The sequence below is a fragment of the Lepisma saccharinum genome, chromosome 7 (genome assembly GCF_977018435.1).
Source record: "Lepisma saccharinum chromosome 7, izLepSacc3.1, whole genome shotgun sequence".
Classification (NCBI taxonomy): domain Eukaryota; kingdom Metazoa; phylum Arthropoda; class Insecta; order Zygentoma; family Lepismatidae; genus Lepisma; species Lepisma saccharinum.
Genome location: NC_139235.1, coordinates 96,083,045 through 96,099,710, shown reverse-complemented (window position 1 = coordinate 96,099,710; position 16,666 = coordinate 96,083,045). Strand labels below are relative to the sequence as shown.

Below are 16,666 nucleotides of genomic sequence, written 5' to 3'. Positions count from 1 at the left end.
ATCAGAAGGGTGTGGTGTACCATGAGCTTCTGAAACAAGGTGAAACAGTGAATGCCGTTCGCTACCGTCAACAACTCATCAATTTGAACCATGCATTGATCGAAAAGCACCCAGATTGGGCGACAAGACACGGAAAAGTGATTTTGCAGCACGACAACGCCTCATCACACACAGCGAAAGGTGTCACAGACACCATTTCTGCACTTGGCTGGGAATTCTTGCCCCACCTGCCATACTCACCAGACTTAGCCCCTTCGGACTACCACTTGTTTTCATCGATGTCTCACTCACTTTCCCAGGAACACTTCAACAATTACGAAGATGTCGAACAATGGCTTGCTGACTGGATCACCTCAAAATGTGAACGATTTTTCTGGAAGGGCATCCACAATTTGACGGACAGATGGGCACAATGTATAGCTAGCGATGGTGCATACTTTGAATAAAAAAATTGTTACCTTTCTCCCCAGATACACTTGTTTTCTTTCGGATCAATTAAGAATTATTAACCAGCACACCTGGTAAAGCTGTTGTTATGCCAATCAAGAGTGAATGATGACATACGTATTCAGTGAGTCACCTGTTGCTATGTGCACCAAGAGGAGAATATCATCTAGTGCAGGGTTTCTCAACCTAGGAGTCACGAGAGGATTTCATGGGGGTTGCGAAGGGAGGCGAAAGAGAGAAATGTAATTAGGGTCTAGTAACGGAAAAATTATTTTGAATTTATTTTGATACACATATTTTTATTTCTATACTTATGGTTAAATATACAGGGAGGTTATTTCAGTCGTTCACCGCCAGAGTGACGGCCGATAGGCGGGCTCTTCATGCAACAGGTCCCGGCAAATTGCGTTCAGGAAGTCCGTAACAGAAACCGCTTGTTTTGTAATGTTTCCACTTTTCACAATTACAGTTACAATTGAAATAAGCACGTACCTTGTCGCAAGGATGCTGGAAAAGGTGTCCTCCCAAATACAAATATTTTGGCACCTTATTTCTGACATCTAATCTTAGATTAGACATCGCTACGTTATCCTCAGTTGACAGAAATGGAAGACAGCATCCCGGCGCATAAAGCAAACCGAAAGCGTAAAATGATATTTAAAAGTAATAATAATGATGATCACTAACCTCCTGTGTTATAAGAGATGTTGAAAATGACCTCCTTTAACAGCAATACAACACGTTTCTTAGGTTCAAGAGATCCTGTCTCTCGTAATTGCCTGACCACTTTTCTGCAAGAATTCGTTTTCACGTAATTATCGTACATAAAAACTCTCTGTTCAAGACTATATTTGTTTAACGACATAAGTAATGTATGAATAACAATTAACACACAATAAAGCACTGGTCATGAGTAGCACATTACAATAACACAGTATAAGCAACACGCGTACTGTTGAACGCAAACAGAATTGAACATGAACGAACACTGACGTCTGGTAGCCGACAGTGTTGCTAACCATTTTTCAGCAATGTCCCTACAGACGTAGTCAAAATGTCCCTACAACTGACCAAATGTCCCTACGCCAAGTAAAGTAACTAAAAAAACAACACCTCATTAGCATGCAAAACAGAAGATAAAATATACACATTTACTTACCAAATCTTTCTGCTCGGTGCTTCCACAATTAATGAAGGAGCGAATTTACAATACATGACCCCTCCCCGATTTTTGTAATATTTTGCATACTCACTAATTGAGGCCTCCTAATCACGAATTTCAAGTTAAGATTTGGGGGGTCACGTGTAGAAATTGCAAAATAAGTGAAATTGAGTGGTCCGCGATCGGCACGATTGCTTATTATTTACCGGAAGATTTTGTGTTTCCAATACTTAAAAAACGAAATATACATTCCTGATATTACTACGACCCCAAATTTTAACTATGTTTGCCTATCCTAACCTAACCTAACCGTACCTGAATGGTTCGTGGGGCTATCCGTCAATGGTTTGTTGGGCTACCCGTGCATGTTTTTTTCGAGCCCAAATTTTAACTATGTTTGCCTAACCTAACTTAACCTAAACTTACCGAGAATGGTCAGTGGGGCTATTCCTGAATGGTTTTGCGGTAATTGTGATTACGAACCGATAAAAAATATTATTTTCGTAGCACTTTAACGGGAAACGTTCATCATCGAAGACGCCATTTTCGTATCCTGCAATTTTATGATTGATGTACTGTTGCCAAATTTACCTGTAATCAAATCAGTTCTTCTACATCGTGATTGTCGCTGTCACATGTAAGCACGTTCTTTGGGCAATATACTGAAATCCATAAGTTTATTAATTAGCCCACAGCCATCCTCCTGCACACTCCACCTAACAATCTGTACAACATTAACAACTTTTTTACTGTTCTCTTCCGCCATTCTTACACGATCCATGCTCTCCAAGTATGAAATCAACAGTGTGGCAACGCTGTAGACAGCGTAACTAATTTTAATTTGTTCATATCAACAAATATGGCTACCATACTTGTATACGGAGAATCATTGCGAGAATTGAAAAGCTTATTTTACAACTTCTGCACGTTAATGAACATTTTTTCCCCCTCACCCCAACATGTTAACTTGAGATAAATTATCACGAATAATTATTTCGTGAGTATAAGACGTAGCATAGAAATTACAGAAGGGTCCGGTATTGTAAATTCTTGCCTTAATGAATAATAGGGGTGTGCTGGACAGAATTTTTTGGGTCGGGACGGGATCGGGACGGTAATTTTTTTAAATCCCGACATTCGGGACTGAAAAATTTGCAATTTCCCGACCAAGTCGGAAAATTTTCTGGACGGGAAATGTTCGAAATTTCCCGAAGCACTAGAAATCTCGAATTTTCACTTTAAGTGATCGTTTTTGCATTTCTAGAATAAAAACTTACAACTTTCGATAAGTTCCAGAAACTTACAAGGCAGAAAACGTCGAGAATTAACGACTTTTTAAAGTAAAGAATCCAGCACACCCCTAATGAATAACGTTGAGTCGTTTACTGTTGATTATGTTATTTGAAGTCATACATGCTGCTGCTGTGAAGAGATGGATGTTGGTTGGTGATGCTGTATTTCCTGCATTCTTTAACAATTTTGGTCCCATTTTATTTCCCTTTTTTGTTTTTGTATCACTTAACATAAATATTCTTTCCGTTTCCGCGTTAGAATGCGGCAATGTTAGCACTATTTTCGCGAGAGTGGAAATGTTTTCAAAAAGGAACTTGCCTTGAAAGTTTTTGGTAACCGATAACATGTTCCAAAATTCTGATGGAGATTTGTTAGTTAGTTCTTTTTTCTCCTCCTCGCTAAAGTATCCAGATAAACTAATTCATAAAATGTAATTTACCAAGATTGAAAAAAGTACCTACGTTTTCCCTCATTTGGCAAAATCTGTCCCTACGTTCCTACGCGGGCGAAATTTAGTGAAAAGTCCCTATGCGTAGGGACATGTCCCTACGGTTGGCATCACTGCCGACACGTGCAGTATGAAGCGCCCTCTCGCGGCTGACAACTCACCCAACCCCCGATAAGCTGCAGGCGCTGTCGCGACAACTGAGAATAAAGTAGCGATGACTAATCTAAGATTAGATGTCAGAAATAAGGTGCCAGAAATATTTGTAATTGCGAGGGCACCTTTTCCTGCAATCCTTGCGACAAGTTACGTGCTTATTTCAATTGTAATTGTAACTGTAATTGTGAAAAGTGGAAACATTACAAAACAAGCGGTTTCTGTTACGGACTTCCTGAACGCAATTTGCCGGGACCTGTTGCATGAAGAGCCCGCCTATCGGCCGTCACTCTGGCGGTGAACGACTGAAATAACCTCCCTGTAGTACTACTGCATATTGAAATACAAGAAAAATACAAATACCACAAAAACTGCATATTGAAATACAATGTAAAATGAAGGCTAGTGTGAAACCTGAGCCTGGTGTGATTTCACTATTGCGGCAATGTCCGGTTCAATTTTTATGACACACACTATCAAGTCATTCTCAACTGACAAGCGGTTTCTCGCACAATTTTTCTAACAGTCTACACTGCAATGGGTGGTTATGCTGACATATTGGTAACCTTTTTCCTGCCTGTCCTCGATGTATGATCCAGATGAAGAAACTCTTCCAGCAAGATGGTGCAAGTATCTATACTGCCAGAGTGTGTATGGATGTGCTTAGACTCACATTTCATGGTCGTCTCAGCAGCACATTCAGCGATATTCCATGGCCTGCCCATTCACCTGATTTACCAGCTCCTGACTTTTTCCTTTGTGGTTACCTCAAATCCAAAGTATTGAAGGACAACCCTCCCAAGAACCAGGGATGATTTGAAGGAGTGAATTCGGCAAGAGATCCACAACATTCCGTTGGAGATGATACGAAGCGTCATGGGCGGATTTACTCTGAGACTCCAACAACGTGTGCAACACCTAGGATGCCATCTTACTGACACAATATTAAAAAAATGAACATTTTTCAGGTACACTAGTAATTTCAAATCATGTGCAGTACATTCATGTTCAAAAATTAACAAATATTTGCTCTCTATTTTTTGTGATTTTTTTAAAATCTTCCCGATTGACTGCCTCACCCTATATTTGCTGGAATTACTTCACTTAATCCACTTTCACATTTGCAGGATTTGAGTGAACCTGAAGCATTTAATGAGGAGTGTGATCATGCAATGATGCCACCTACTGACGATAACTCAAATGATGAGAATGACGTTGATGATGAAACCATGTCAGGTAAGGATTAGTAATATACAGTATGTGTATCACATCATTTTTATCTGAAAGCACCCAACCTGGGCAAATGTAGAATATGGTGGAAACCCAACTTTATGTTCTAAGATGTTATATTTTCACGCATTTAATATTCATGGTAGCTAAATACAATAAAATATTCCCAAATTTTATATTTTCTGTCAGTTTGAAGTTTTTCCACCTTGGGCCCTCCGAAAGCATAAAATCAAGAGTCCATTGTATTAGGAGAAAGCCTTCCATTGCCTAGAAGACAGCAAATTAAAGTCAAAGAAGTAATGCCAACCTCTTGGGCAGAGTGGTTAGCACAGCATGCTACGACACCAGGGGTCCTGGGTTCAAATCCTGGCATGGGCTTTCTTTGCGAGTGTCCCTTCATCAGTTTCATCATATCATCACTTCCTCATCATCACGCTTAACCAAAAGTGGCAGAAAAGTGATGCTAGATAAGAAAAATCAAATCAAAGAAGTAAACGTGATGTAAGGGGTGACCTTCCCAAGAGGTGCCCAAATGTCAACCTCTCTTCCACGTAGGACACCCTGCTAACTGCAATGTTGCAGTCAAAGAAGGCTCTTGACCTCTGTGCATACAGCAAGTATAATCCTACAGGGTGTCTGAAAAGTCCCGCACCTAAGAAAAAACAAAGCACTGCTTCCTGAATGTCTGAGTGTGTGGCCTTCCTGACCGGGCCAAATCTGCAACAGAACCCATCCTTTTGAATTTCTCCAGCAAACGTCCCACAGTGGTGTGGGATACTGGTTGTCGTTGTCCTTCAGGATGGCATCGATTGAACTCGCTAACAACATCTTGGTGTGTGTAACCTTCACGCCCACATAGCAGTGTTATTTCCACATGACAGCATCATTCCCTACAACAAAGGAACAAAAAAATATACCATTTTGCCTATGGTGTGGGACTTTTCAGACACCCTGTATATTGGTGAGTGTTGTCCTTTGTTTTGTCCTTATATGTGCTGAGCACTCTTTTACAATAAGATCAAATATTAAACACAGACGTCATTCTGTAATGAGTGTTAGTACTTAACATGTGAATATATGGATAAAACATGGCTGGGAGAAAATTTATTTATTCTATTGTACATTTCAGGTGACAATGATGTAGAATACTCAATGTCTCAGCCACTTATTTTTCCTGAACAAGACTCGGTGTCAGATCCCAATTTAGGTGCCACAGGGTAAGTCACAGATGAAGTTTTATTTATTTATTTCAGAAACTGAACGCAACAGGTATATTACCCATTTATGGCGTTCATTATACCAGGGTGGCGACAGACCTGGAAGACCGGGAAAAGTCAGGGAATTTGAGGTGTCAAAAAAAGTCAGGGGAATGTCAGGGAATTTCGTCTTCATTGACTTTTTTTTTTAAAAAAATATTTAAAGATAACAGTATGGAAGTCTGCACGGGAACAAGAAATCTCGTTCGTAAGTTTCGGCCTCAACTTTTATGCCCCTTTTATGAGCAACACAACCACGGCGCCAGAAACCAGTGATGGCAGGAGGAGAGAGAGAGAGAGAGAGAAATTTCTCTCGCCCAGGCTTCTCAGCGGGTATTTTAAATTCGAACACTTTTTGGAGGAAAATTGTTATAACTCGGGCACTATGGGAGCAATCTACTTAGGATAACTTTTGTTTTTCAGCTAAAACATCAGCGCATGCATCCGTGTACAATTCAGAACACTGGACTGAGCAAGGGGGCTTGGGGGCGGGGGGCACGTCCCCCGAATTTCAATGGAAAAAACAAAAATCTGGAGTTTGCTCCCCTCTTCTCCCGCTATTTTGGGGAGAAGGCGCGAACTTTAGTATTCTTTTTAAAGAATGGACATTTCTTAAGAGAATGAAACATGTTTCATGTTCTTGGGTGTCATACAAGTTGAATAATAAGCCAAAATGTGATTGATTTATTTTTTACAAAAAATAGGTAATTTGCATTTTTGGAGGAAAATTGTTATAATTCTGGCACTATTCGAGCAATCTACTTCGGATAAGTTTTGTTTTGTAGCTAAAACATCAGAGCATGCAACCGTGTACAATTCAGAACGCCGAATCAAGAAAGGGGGCTTGGGGGCACGACCCCCGAATTTCAATGGAAAAAATATAAACATCTGGAGTTTGCCCCTTCTTCCCCCGCTATTTTGGGGAGCGGGCGCGAACTTTAGTATTCTTTTCAAAGAATGGACATTTCTCAAGAGAACGTAACATGTTTCATATTCTTTATTGTCATACAAGTTGAATAATAAGCCAAAATGTGAAACTATGTTTTTTACGAAAAATAGGTAATTTGCATATTACTCAGAAAATTGTTATAACTCGGGCACTGTGGGAGCAATCTACTTCGGATAAGTTTTGTTTTACATCAGAGCATGCAACCATGTACAATTCAGAACGCCTAACCGTAGGGGGGGAGGTTTGAGGGGGGCGCGACCTCCGAATTTCAATGAAAAAAACATAAAAATACGTAGTTTGCCCCCTCTTCTCCCGCTAGTTTGGGGAGAAGGCACAAACCTTAGTATTTTCTTCAAAGAATGGACGTTTCCAAAGAGATTGAAACATGTTTCATGTTCTTGGGTGCCATACAAGTTGAACAATGAGCCAAAATGTGAATCTCTGTTCGGAAATGTGTCATGGATATGTTGTGGAGGGGGGGGGGGGCGAGAGGGGAGGTTGGTCATCAGTATGAATTTCCCGGGTTTGCTCCAGACCTGTGTCAGTTTCCACCCAAACATAAGAGTATGAAGGTCCAAAAAGCACATTCATTTCATAATCAGCACCATGATATATGGTATCAGGGGAGTAAAGGTTAAGACTCTAAATATTACATGGAAAATGTATTGAATTATCATTTTTTCTTGTCCGTATGGGAGTAGTAAGGGAACTTGTCAATGGATGGAGGGGATAAGAGCGGGTGGCGCCGTCCGATAGTTGTCAGACGTCGTAGTAAGGCATTTTGTTGGGCAAACCGAAGGGACATGGAAACAAATAGGTTCCATTGATTCATACGATTTTTGTCGAATATCGCCACCCGACAAATTATGTCACTACAACATGCGACAGAAATTGCATGGACTGCAACATCCAACAAAAATTGCATGCATAAACAAGAAGAGTTGCTGGAATTTTATTACTCTTCTGGCTCACTTCAACTTATTTAATGTAGCAGTGCTTACGAAGGTTTTCTTTCATCATCCTGACGTATTACTGGTTTCGCACAATTTAACATACGTTTACAATTGCATTGCACTATTCTTAGATATCAAGAAGAATCCAACCAAACGGGATATATGTATATTGAATACTATCACGAAAAAGTGAAATATAAATCTGCATTGGTGAAAGTTATAAAAATTGGCAAGTGCATGCTCCCAACCTCAAATTTACTGCAACACTAGTATTGTAATGAAATTAACGCCACTCTCTGTTCTGTCTGTTTAAACTCGTGAGAGATGGTCATTAATTTTTCACTGAGTAAGGTTAATGTCCAATATTATGAAATAAAATACTAATAATAAATACGTAAATATTTTAATATCATATTTATTCGAATCATTCCATCATAAAAGCAAAACACTTTCTTCAAGAATTGACTTTTCTCTGTCAGCCCTGCTAAATTTTCACTTTCCATCTACTGATTTATACGAGGGGTGGCCAGAAAGTAATTTCCAATTAGTACGGACATTGATTTTTTGCAAACGCCAAAACCGTGAAAAATGGTAATTGGTGCGAAGTTATGTTTAGGAATGTGCAGTGATGTCTGGACACATTTTTCGCCCGTTCGAAATATCGAAATAATGCGAATTGTTGGAGTTTTTAGCGATTTTTTTTAAAAAGAAATGTCCTAAAACAACGAAAAATTCTATGAAATCCAACATTCTTGTCTTTTCTAGGCCATGTTTGTGTACATAGAACATGCAAGTTTTCCAACATTTTACTCAAGAGTAAACTATAGAGGTATACGTACATGGAATAATTCAGACAACCACATTAAATCATGTATTTTCCACGATTTTTTTAACTTCTATCAAAACCATTTGCATCACAGAGCAAAGTAGCAGGGTTCTAACAGGAGATCGAGTGCGTATCTACTGTCACACGGGAGCCACATCTTCATATTTGTTGCACGAGATATGTTTTGAATTACCAAGCTAAGTGCACACAATCAGCATTTGTCGAGCGAGTAATAATGGAGCTCAGTCATTAGGACATCTGACTACTATGCGAGAGACCCGTGGTCGATCCCCTGTTTTCCACCTATTGAAACTGCTCCGGCGCCCACCCAGCATGATATGAAGCTAGTACCTTGAGGAAACTTGGAGGGATAAAGGTAGCCAGGAGCATGGTGCTGATCACATCACCCCTACCTTTGTGATCAAGAAAGTTTTGGGGCCCGAACTCCACACCCCTATACACCTTCATGGAAAAGTGCAGGGGAGCACTTTACTTTTACTTCCTCAAAAATCTGTTCCAACATATCAAATTGTCACGAAAATACGTAGACCATGTGACGTACAATTTAAAATAATAGTTTAAAGCACAATGGAGTATTAAGTTTTGGTATATTTGGCAGATAAATGTTCTAAAACAAAAACGCGAATTTTGTGAAACGTAACACTAACAAGTCAAAAAAAGATAATGCCAATTTTTGGTGCCATAATATATCTGTATCTGTCATGTGAGATTGATTGATTTTAATTTTTTGGGTGCGTCGCCACTTATGGTCATTATGCACCCTTCAGTATATACGGGAAAAATTCCATTGTGTAAAATCCTTACCTTAAAATTAAAAAGTGGTATGGAAAATACCGATATCAAACTCTCACGAAGAGGTGTAAGCCATGTGACTTACAATTTGAAACAGTAGTTCAAAAACACCATGAAGGTATAATTTCAGATATTTGCCAGAAAATGAGCTAAAATGAAAATGTGATTTTTTTGAAAAATAACACCGTATAGTAAAAAATAAAAAATAAGAAAATGCACCAATTTGAAAAAAAATAAAAAATATCAAGGTTCCTACCGATTAGGCATAAATAAAACAGAATATCAGTTGTAATTTATTGCATTAGTAACAGTGAGTCCTAACCTAATTTTCGGCATAATCAACACCGTTGTTCTGGCATTTGTCGTAGCATGGCACTAAATTTTGTATGCCCATGGTATATGTGTCTGACAGCAAAGGCTGGAACTATTTACCGCAGTGTAGCTGCCAAATCCTTGCCCTGCCAGAAACCTCTTCAGTTAAAGAAAGAGATGAAAGTCGGTACATTCAAGGCCAGAGCTGTACAGGGAGTGGTTCAAGATCTCTCACCTGAAGTGATGCAAAGGGCCCATGTGTACTTAACTGAATGGGGTTGTGCACATTTGATTGGCTTTCCATGAATTGTCTGCACCATCGTCTGACCATACTATCACTCACGACGTCTGGTCTGCACACCTCACACAATTGCTGGTGGCTCTGTGCCAAATTCTGAGCGTCCAATGTAGGCTACATCGCAGTCGGTGGGAGACTGTATGAGAGTTGCAATCTTTAACCTAGAACTGTCCTATAATGGCTGCATTGCAACTGTACCAGATTACAGCTACATGTCACTTCTTCCTGCCTGCATGTGTGTGTCGCTTTCCAACCACTAGTGCTTTTTTCAGGATGCCCCTCGCATATGAACTTTCAGAAGCTTTTATTATTAGAATGTTCCTGTTTTAATGTGTGGTTAGCTAAATCCGGTACCTATGCAATGCAATTCTATAAATCCCTTGCGTTAAATTTCTAATACCTACATACCCTTTTCGTCACCATTAATGGTATAACTGCATGTTGTCAGTTTCACAGTACTTCACTTAGATATACTGTAATTGATAATGTAAGGAAATATGACACTTTATTTTGTTCGATTCAATTGTTTCACTTATATGCAAGAGTTAAGTTGTTTGCTTTACAGAGAAGAGAGAAGTAGCTTTATGCATTGAAAAATGAGTCCGCACTCATGGTTCTTGCAAGCATAGGGTTCCAAACCTCAGTGGAAATGTCAACATATAATACCAAGAATGTATAAGGAGACTGATAAATTACAAATTGTATTTCTTAGTCAATCACTCTTTACTCTAATCTCATTTAGTCGTAACTTTAAAAATAATCAAGTATTTTATTTTAAACTTACTGCGTATGACAAAATTCTGTAATCCTTCTCTAGCTTGTGAATTGTAATAATTTCCAAATTCACTATTTTGCAGTTTGAATTCAAATGATAGAGAATAGAGAAATTAAGTCAATTTCATAGAAGATAATATTGGTACTTAACAAAACCATACGTGGATCTGGATGAGTTTATTATTTCTATTTGCAAAAACATCGATTTAGTTTAGTTTGTAATTGTCAGGGAAAAATGCAAATTTTGTCCTGGAAAACCTGGAAAAGTCAGGGAATTTCATTTCTGCTTGTTTGTAGCCACCCTGAATAATTTTGTGATAACATTATTGAAAAATTGCACAGATCAATTTAATATATAGACTGAAAACATTTAACAAACATACAAGTCTTAGGTTCTATTGTAATTTACGTAATTTTAGTTTATTCCTTTTCAAAATTGCGGTCGGGCAAAATAAGTCCACCACTTTTGATGGTATCATTAAATGTTTTACGCATATTCCAAATTGGGGATATTGCCAGAGCGTTGGTTCTATTACGACGGAGGCTGGTTGCCATCTTGGTCATAATTTGCTTGAGGGGACGTAGAAGTCAAGCTGTGACAGGGCGAAAGGAGCTTCAATTAGATTATTTAAAATTTTATGCAGAAAAATGAGCTGATGCATGATGCGTCTGTTGTTGAGAGTTGTTAGGTTAAAATATCCGAGAAGGCTCTCACTGGATTCCATTTGAGGGTAAATAACACCTAGTTTGTACTTTAGGTGTCTTAAGAATTTACTTTGAATTTGTTCTATTTTGTTTATATCTTGCTGGGTTCGAGGGTGCCACACTATGCTTGCATATGAAATTTTCACTCTAATGTAAGCATTCTCAATTAATAGCTGAAGTTAGCCAATCAGACAAATATATGTTTGTTTTGTAACTTGGTCTTTGGGAATTGTTGACAATTTAATTCAATTCTAGAATATATGTAGTGGCTGAAATGTCCGGAAATTTCAGATTCATAGGGAAACTACAAAATCTGCTGAAGATGATCTTCAAGCTCAAGATGCATGTGCATGTGGAATCTTGGGTTTCTATGCATGTAAATATACCATAAGAAAGGAATTAATATTAAATAATGATACACAATCATCCAATTTTTGTATGGTACAAGGCTTATTGGACACGCTTTATGATAGAATGATGATAATAGGTTGGTATGCACAATAGCTAGAAATTGATATTCTGCTTAGATACTCTTATAGACATACGGATTTGTAATATAATGATATGGTCTATTGAATAAATGAAAATTAAGCAACAGCAAGCATTCTGGGGTATCTATATTATTCAGAATTAGCTGATATAATATAAAATGGAAAATGTTTAGTTTTGAACCTCAATAATGTACATGTCCTTTTAATAAATTGGTAAATATTCATATTTATTTTTAAATGGACCTTACTTTTGTTCTTAGATTTAAGAGTATAGTGCTATCTTCTACACAGCACCAGTTTGGCATCTTTGACACAACCCCAGAGGAAGCCGACCGGACACGTATCTGGTTTCGAGCCACCACCTTTTTTTTTTTTCTTTCTTTCTTTCTTTCTTTCTCCCAGAAAAGCGTTGTCACTTTTGCCTGCAGCATTTACATTTAGGCATCCATTCATTCACTGTGACATTATGCTCCCAAGGCAATAACACAACCTAGCAAAGAACATGCAGCCGCAATCTCACATTCAGAAATCTCTAAAGAAACTGGATTGGCAACATCTCATTTACTCCACTTGACAAGTTCTGTCATTTCTTGGACGGACACTATTGGTGGGAAAGGTTTGAAGGGATGATTTACTGGACTCCGTGTGGACTTGACATATGGTTGTTAGAGAGAAAACTGATCTTTCGGAACTTTCACGACAACTTTGCAAGAAGAATGTGACAGAATTGTGGAAACAACTTACACTGTAGAAATGTTACGAGATAAATATGGCACTGTAATGTATCTAATTTGGTTCTCTGGCATTACATAGCAGAATTAACAATGTCAGCATCTCCACAACTTTGATATTTCTCTACATGTGTTTTGTTGAATGAAGTGCATTGTCACATTACCATTGTCCACATGTGGATCTGTCAAAGCTAGTGCCATTTACCTCCAAAAGGAGCAGAAAATTAAGAAATAGCTTAAAATACACAGGGGAGTTGTGATACTTAATGTACAAGTCATATAAAGGCATGCCCTGCTGGAGCAACATTTTCACACCTTTTCTGTTAGTTAATTTAATTTCCCAGTACATGGAAATATTGAATCGGTAAAAATATCAGAAAGTATTATGAATAAAAAAACTAATTAGATCTATAGCTGATGATCACTTCCCATCAATTACTTGGCCCTATTCCTTCTGTTTAGTAGAAGTAGTTACGGTTCTTTTCTAGTGAACAGTACTGACCTAGCTTGCTTTGCAGGCAAGTGTTCAATCTCTCTTACTTATTCTAACCTACAAGATGTAACATAGATTGTGGCTACTGGAAGAAGATACTGTCAAGTAGATAAGAATAGGGGGGCTGGGAACTAGTAACATGATTCTAGAATAGGTATCTTCATTTTCATTGGAATTATCTAATAACCTATTGCCTTTGTTGCAACAAAATTTATTTTGCTAGTCCTGGCCTTCTTGAAGCTATTACACCACAGAGTTTAGTAAATAATGGTATGTGGATGTACAAAGTGGTCCATAACTGTGGAAGAACCTGTCTAAAACACACATGGATGGGAAAACCCAAACGTCCCCACACATGATATAGTAAGTGAGGAAAACTTGTTGAAGTATGTTACCAATGTTGTGGTCAATTTGGATTAATCTTAATTTTTTAAATGTACTATGTGTGACATGATTGTATTTGTATTTATGCGCATATGACATAGAAACTCTAAGAAAAATGTTGATATGCTTAATTTCAATGTAACTTCTGCTTGAACCATAATGTTTTTTGAGGTCTGCAAGTGTGGAAACTCCTATCCTAACTAACAAATGAGAAGCCATCTGTTACGATCAACATTAGGGTTCAACCAGCATAAAAATTATGTTGTATCTAAAGATATCTGTTTGGCGGTTACATGGAGATAAGTAATTTACTCTAAAAGTTAGTTTCATTTTTCTGCATAGTTTTTGTTCGCAATAGATTTCGCCATCTCATGAAGCCACCAGACAGGTGGCGAAATTGATCGCGAACAAAAACTACGTGGGAGAATGAAACTTGGAACTTTTTAGAGTAAATAAAAATTATGTTATGATGAAATTTAACATACTAATGTGTTCCTCATGAAATTTCAACTCATTTTGATATTTAACATGACCACCTTTCTATTTAGAAAAATGAAATTTCATTCAAGAGTATGAACTTCAAGATATTTAACAACCCCCTCCCTCCCTTCCCTCCCTCCTTTTCTGCATTATATAACAGAATATTTGATTTCTTTTTTCCTTCAGTATTTGTTTTAAACAGGTACTTTCACACTAACATCAGTAAATTTACTGATGATTTTTATATTCTCATACATAACCCCCCTCCTCCACTTTTGCATCTGATTCCTGATACTATTCAAAGTTCTAGTAGAATCTGAGGTTGCATTAGTACATTGTAGTGCTACCTAACCTGCTCCTATTTCCAGAAACCGTTGTGTTAGAATATAACTTCCTGTTCTGTTACCAGTTCCAGCGACACCCTTGTTGAAAATGCCTTTGAAATCATCCCTCTCCCACCACGTCCTGACATCCTTGGTGGCAAATCAATGACAAGTGTTCTGCCTTCTGAGTCTAAGGGAAGTCTCTTTGAAACCAGGGTTAACCGGAAGCACACAGCGGAGGGGCTGGAGGACGAAATCATGCTGCTTCACCTGTTTGAGATACAGGATCGCAATTCTTGCTCGGCTGAACCTCTACACTGGACAAAACCCACTCTCTTCAATTCTACTGGTATGTTGATTGTACTCCTAAGTGCTTTTGGGATCATATATTTTATATTCTATATTTATACAATGATTTTTATTTCATTTGTAAAGAAATTTCGCATAAAATTCACATTTTATTATCAGGAATAATAAACCACACTCAATTTCCAGAATGTAAGAAATTCCAAATCTGACTTTATTTATTTATTTCAATAAATTATTTATTATTCCTAATAATAAGATGTGAATTTTATGTGAAATTTCTTTACAAATGAAATAAAAATCACTGTACTGAAAGGTCATCAAAATCAACTTGAAATAGAATTCAGAAAAAGCGTGAAAAGACTATTGCATCATGGAGTTTTAAATTTTAATGATAAATATATGGTGCAATGAAATTATTTGACATGTAATTGGGAAAATTCCATCCCAATTTTTTAAAATTAAATGATCCACTCTGTTTTCCATTCTGTGATGTTTAAAATATGTATTATTATTTGGTCATTCATTTCAGTCGTTTACCGCGAGAGCGTCTGCTGCTCGGCGGCCCCGTCATGCAACAGGTCCCGGCAAATTGCATTACAGGAAGTCTGTAACAGAAACTGCTTGTTTTGTAATGTTTCCACTTTTCACAATCACAGTTACAATTACAATTGAAATAAGCACGTACCTTGTCGCAAGGATGCTGGAAAAGGTGTCCTCCCAAATACAAATATTTCTGGCACCTTATTTCTGACATCTAATCTTAGATTGGACATTGCTACTTTATCCTCAGTTGTCGTGAGAGCGCCGGCAGCTTATCGGGGGAGTTGTGAGCCGCGAGAGGGCACTTCATACTGCACGAATGCGACACCTGTCGGCAGTGATACCAACCGTAGAGACATGTCCCTACACATAGGAACTTTTCACTATATTTCGCCCACGTAGAAACATAGGAACAGATTTTGCCAAATGAGGGAAAACATAGGGACTTTTTTCAATCTTGGAAAATAACATTTTATTGTGCAAAGGTGCAAACCTTACTCGCCAGTCAGTTGCACTTTCTTGGTTTGGAATGAATGGATTAGTTTATCTGGATACTTTAGCGAGGAGGAGAAAGAAGAACTAACAAATCTCCATCAACATTTTGGAACATGTTATCGGTTACCAAGAACTTTCAAGGCAAGTTCTTTTTTTGAAAACATTTCTACTTTCGCGAAAATAGTGCTAACATTGCTACATTCTAACGCGGAAATGGAAAGAATATTTTCAATGTTAAATGATACAAAAACAAGAAAGAGAAATAAAATGGGACCAGAATTGTTAAAGACTGCAGGAAATACAGCATCACCAACCAACTTCTATCTCTTCACAGCAGCAGCATGTATGACTTCAAATAACATAATCAACAGTAAATGACTCAACGTTATTCATTAAGGCAAGAATTTACAATACCGGACTCTTCTGTAATTTCTGTGCTACATCTTATACTCATGAAATAATTAGTTGTGATGATTTATATCGGGTTAACATGTTGGGGTGAGGTGAAAAAATTGTTCATTAATGTGTAGAAATTGTAAAATAAGCTTTTCAATTCTCCCAATGATTCTCCGTATACAAGTATGGTAGCCATATTTGTGGATATGAACAATTGACGTTCGCAATTAGTTACGCTGTCTACAGCTTTGCCACACTGTTGATTTCATACTTGGAAAGCATGGATCGTGTAAGAATGGCAGAAGAGAACAGTAAAAAAGTTGTTAATGTTGTACAGATTGTTAGGTGAAGTGTGCAGTAGGATGGCCGTGGGCTAATTAATGAACTTTTGGATTTCGGTATATT

General features: G+C 37.9%; 1 protein-coding gene across 2 annotated transcripts in view; it reads left to right on the top strand.

The window, feature by feature from the left end:
- LOC145990048 (E3 ubiquitin-protein ligase TRIM37-like) overlaps window positions 1-16,666 on the top strand; it is a 131,386-nt gene that overhangs the window by 92,835 nt on the left and 21,885 nt on the right. Inside the window, exons 9-11 of one of the 2 annotated variants that reach the window (XM_083125684.1) lie at window positions 4,631-4,739; window positions 5,863-5,950; window positions 14,737-14,870. In XM_083125684.1, coding sequence (XP_082981810.1) covers window positions 4,631-4,739; window positions 5,863-5,950; window positions 14,737-14,870 — 331 coding nt within the window. Of the gene's footprint in view, window positions 1-4,630; window positions 4,740-5,862; window positions 5,951-14,607; window positions 14,871-16,666 lie in introns of both variants that reach the window. The other variant, XM_083125683.1, reaches the window with a different exon arrangement.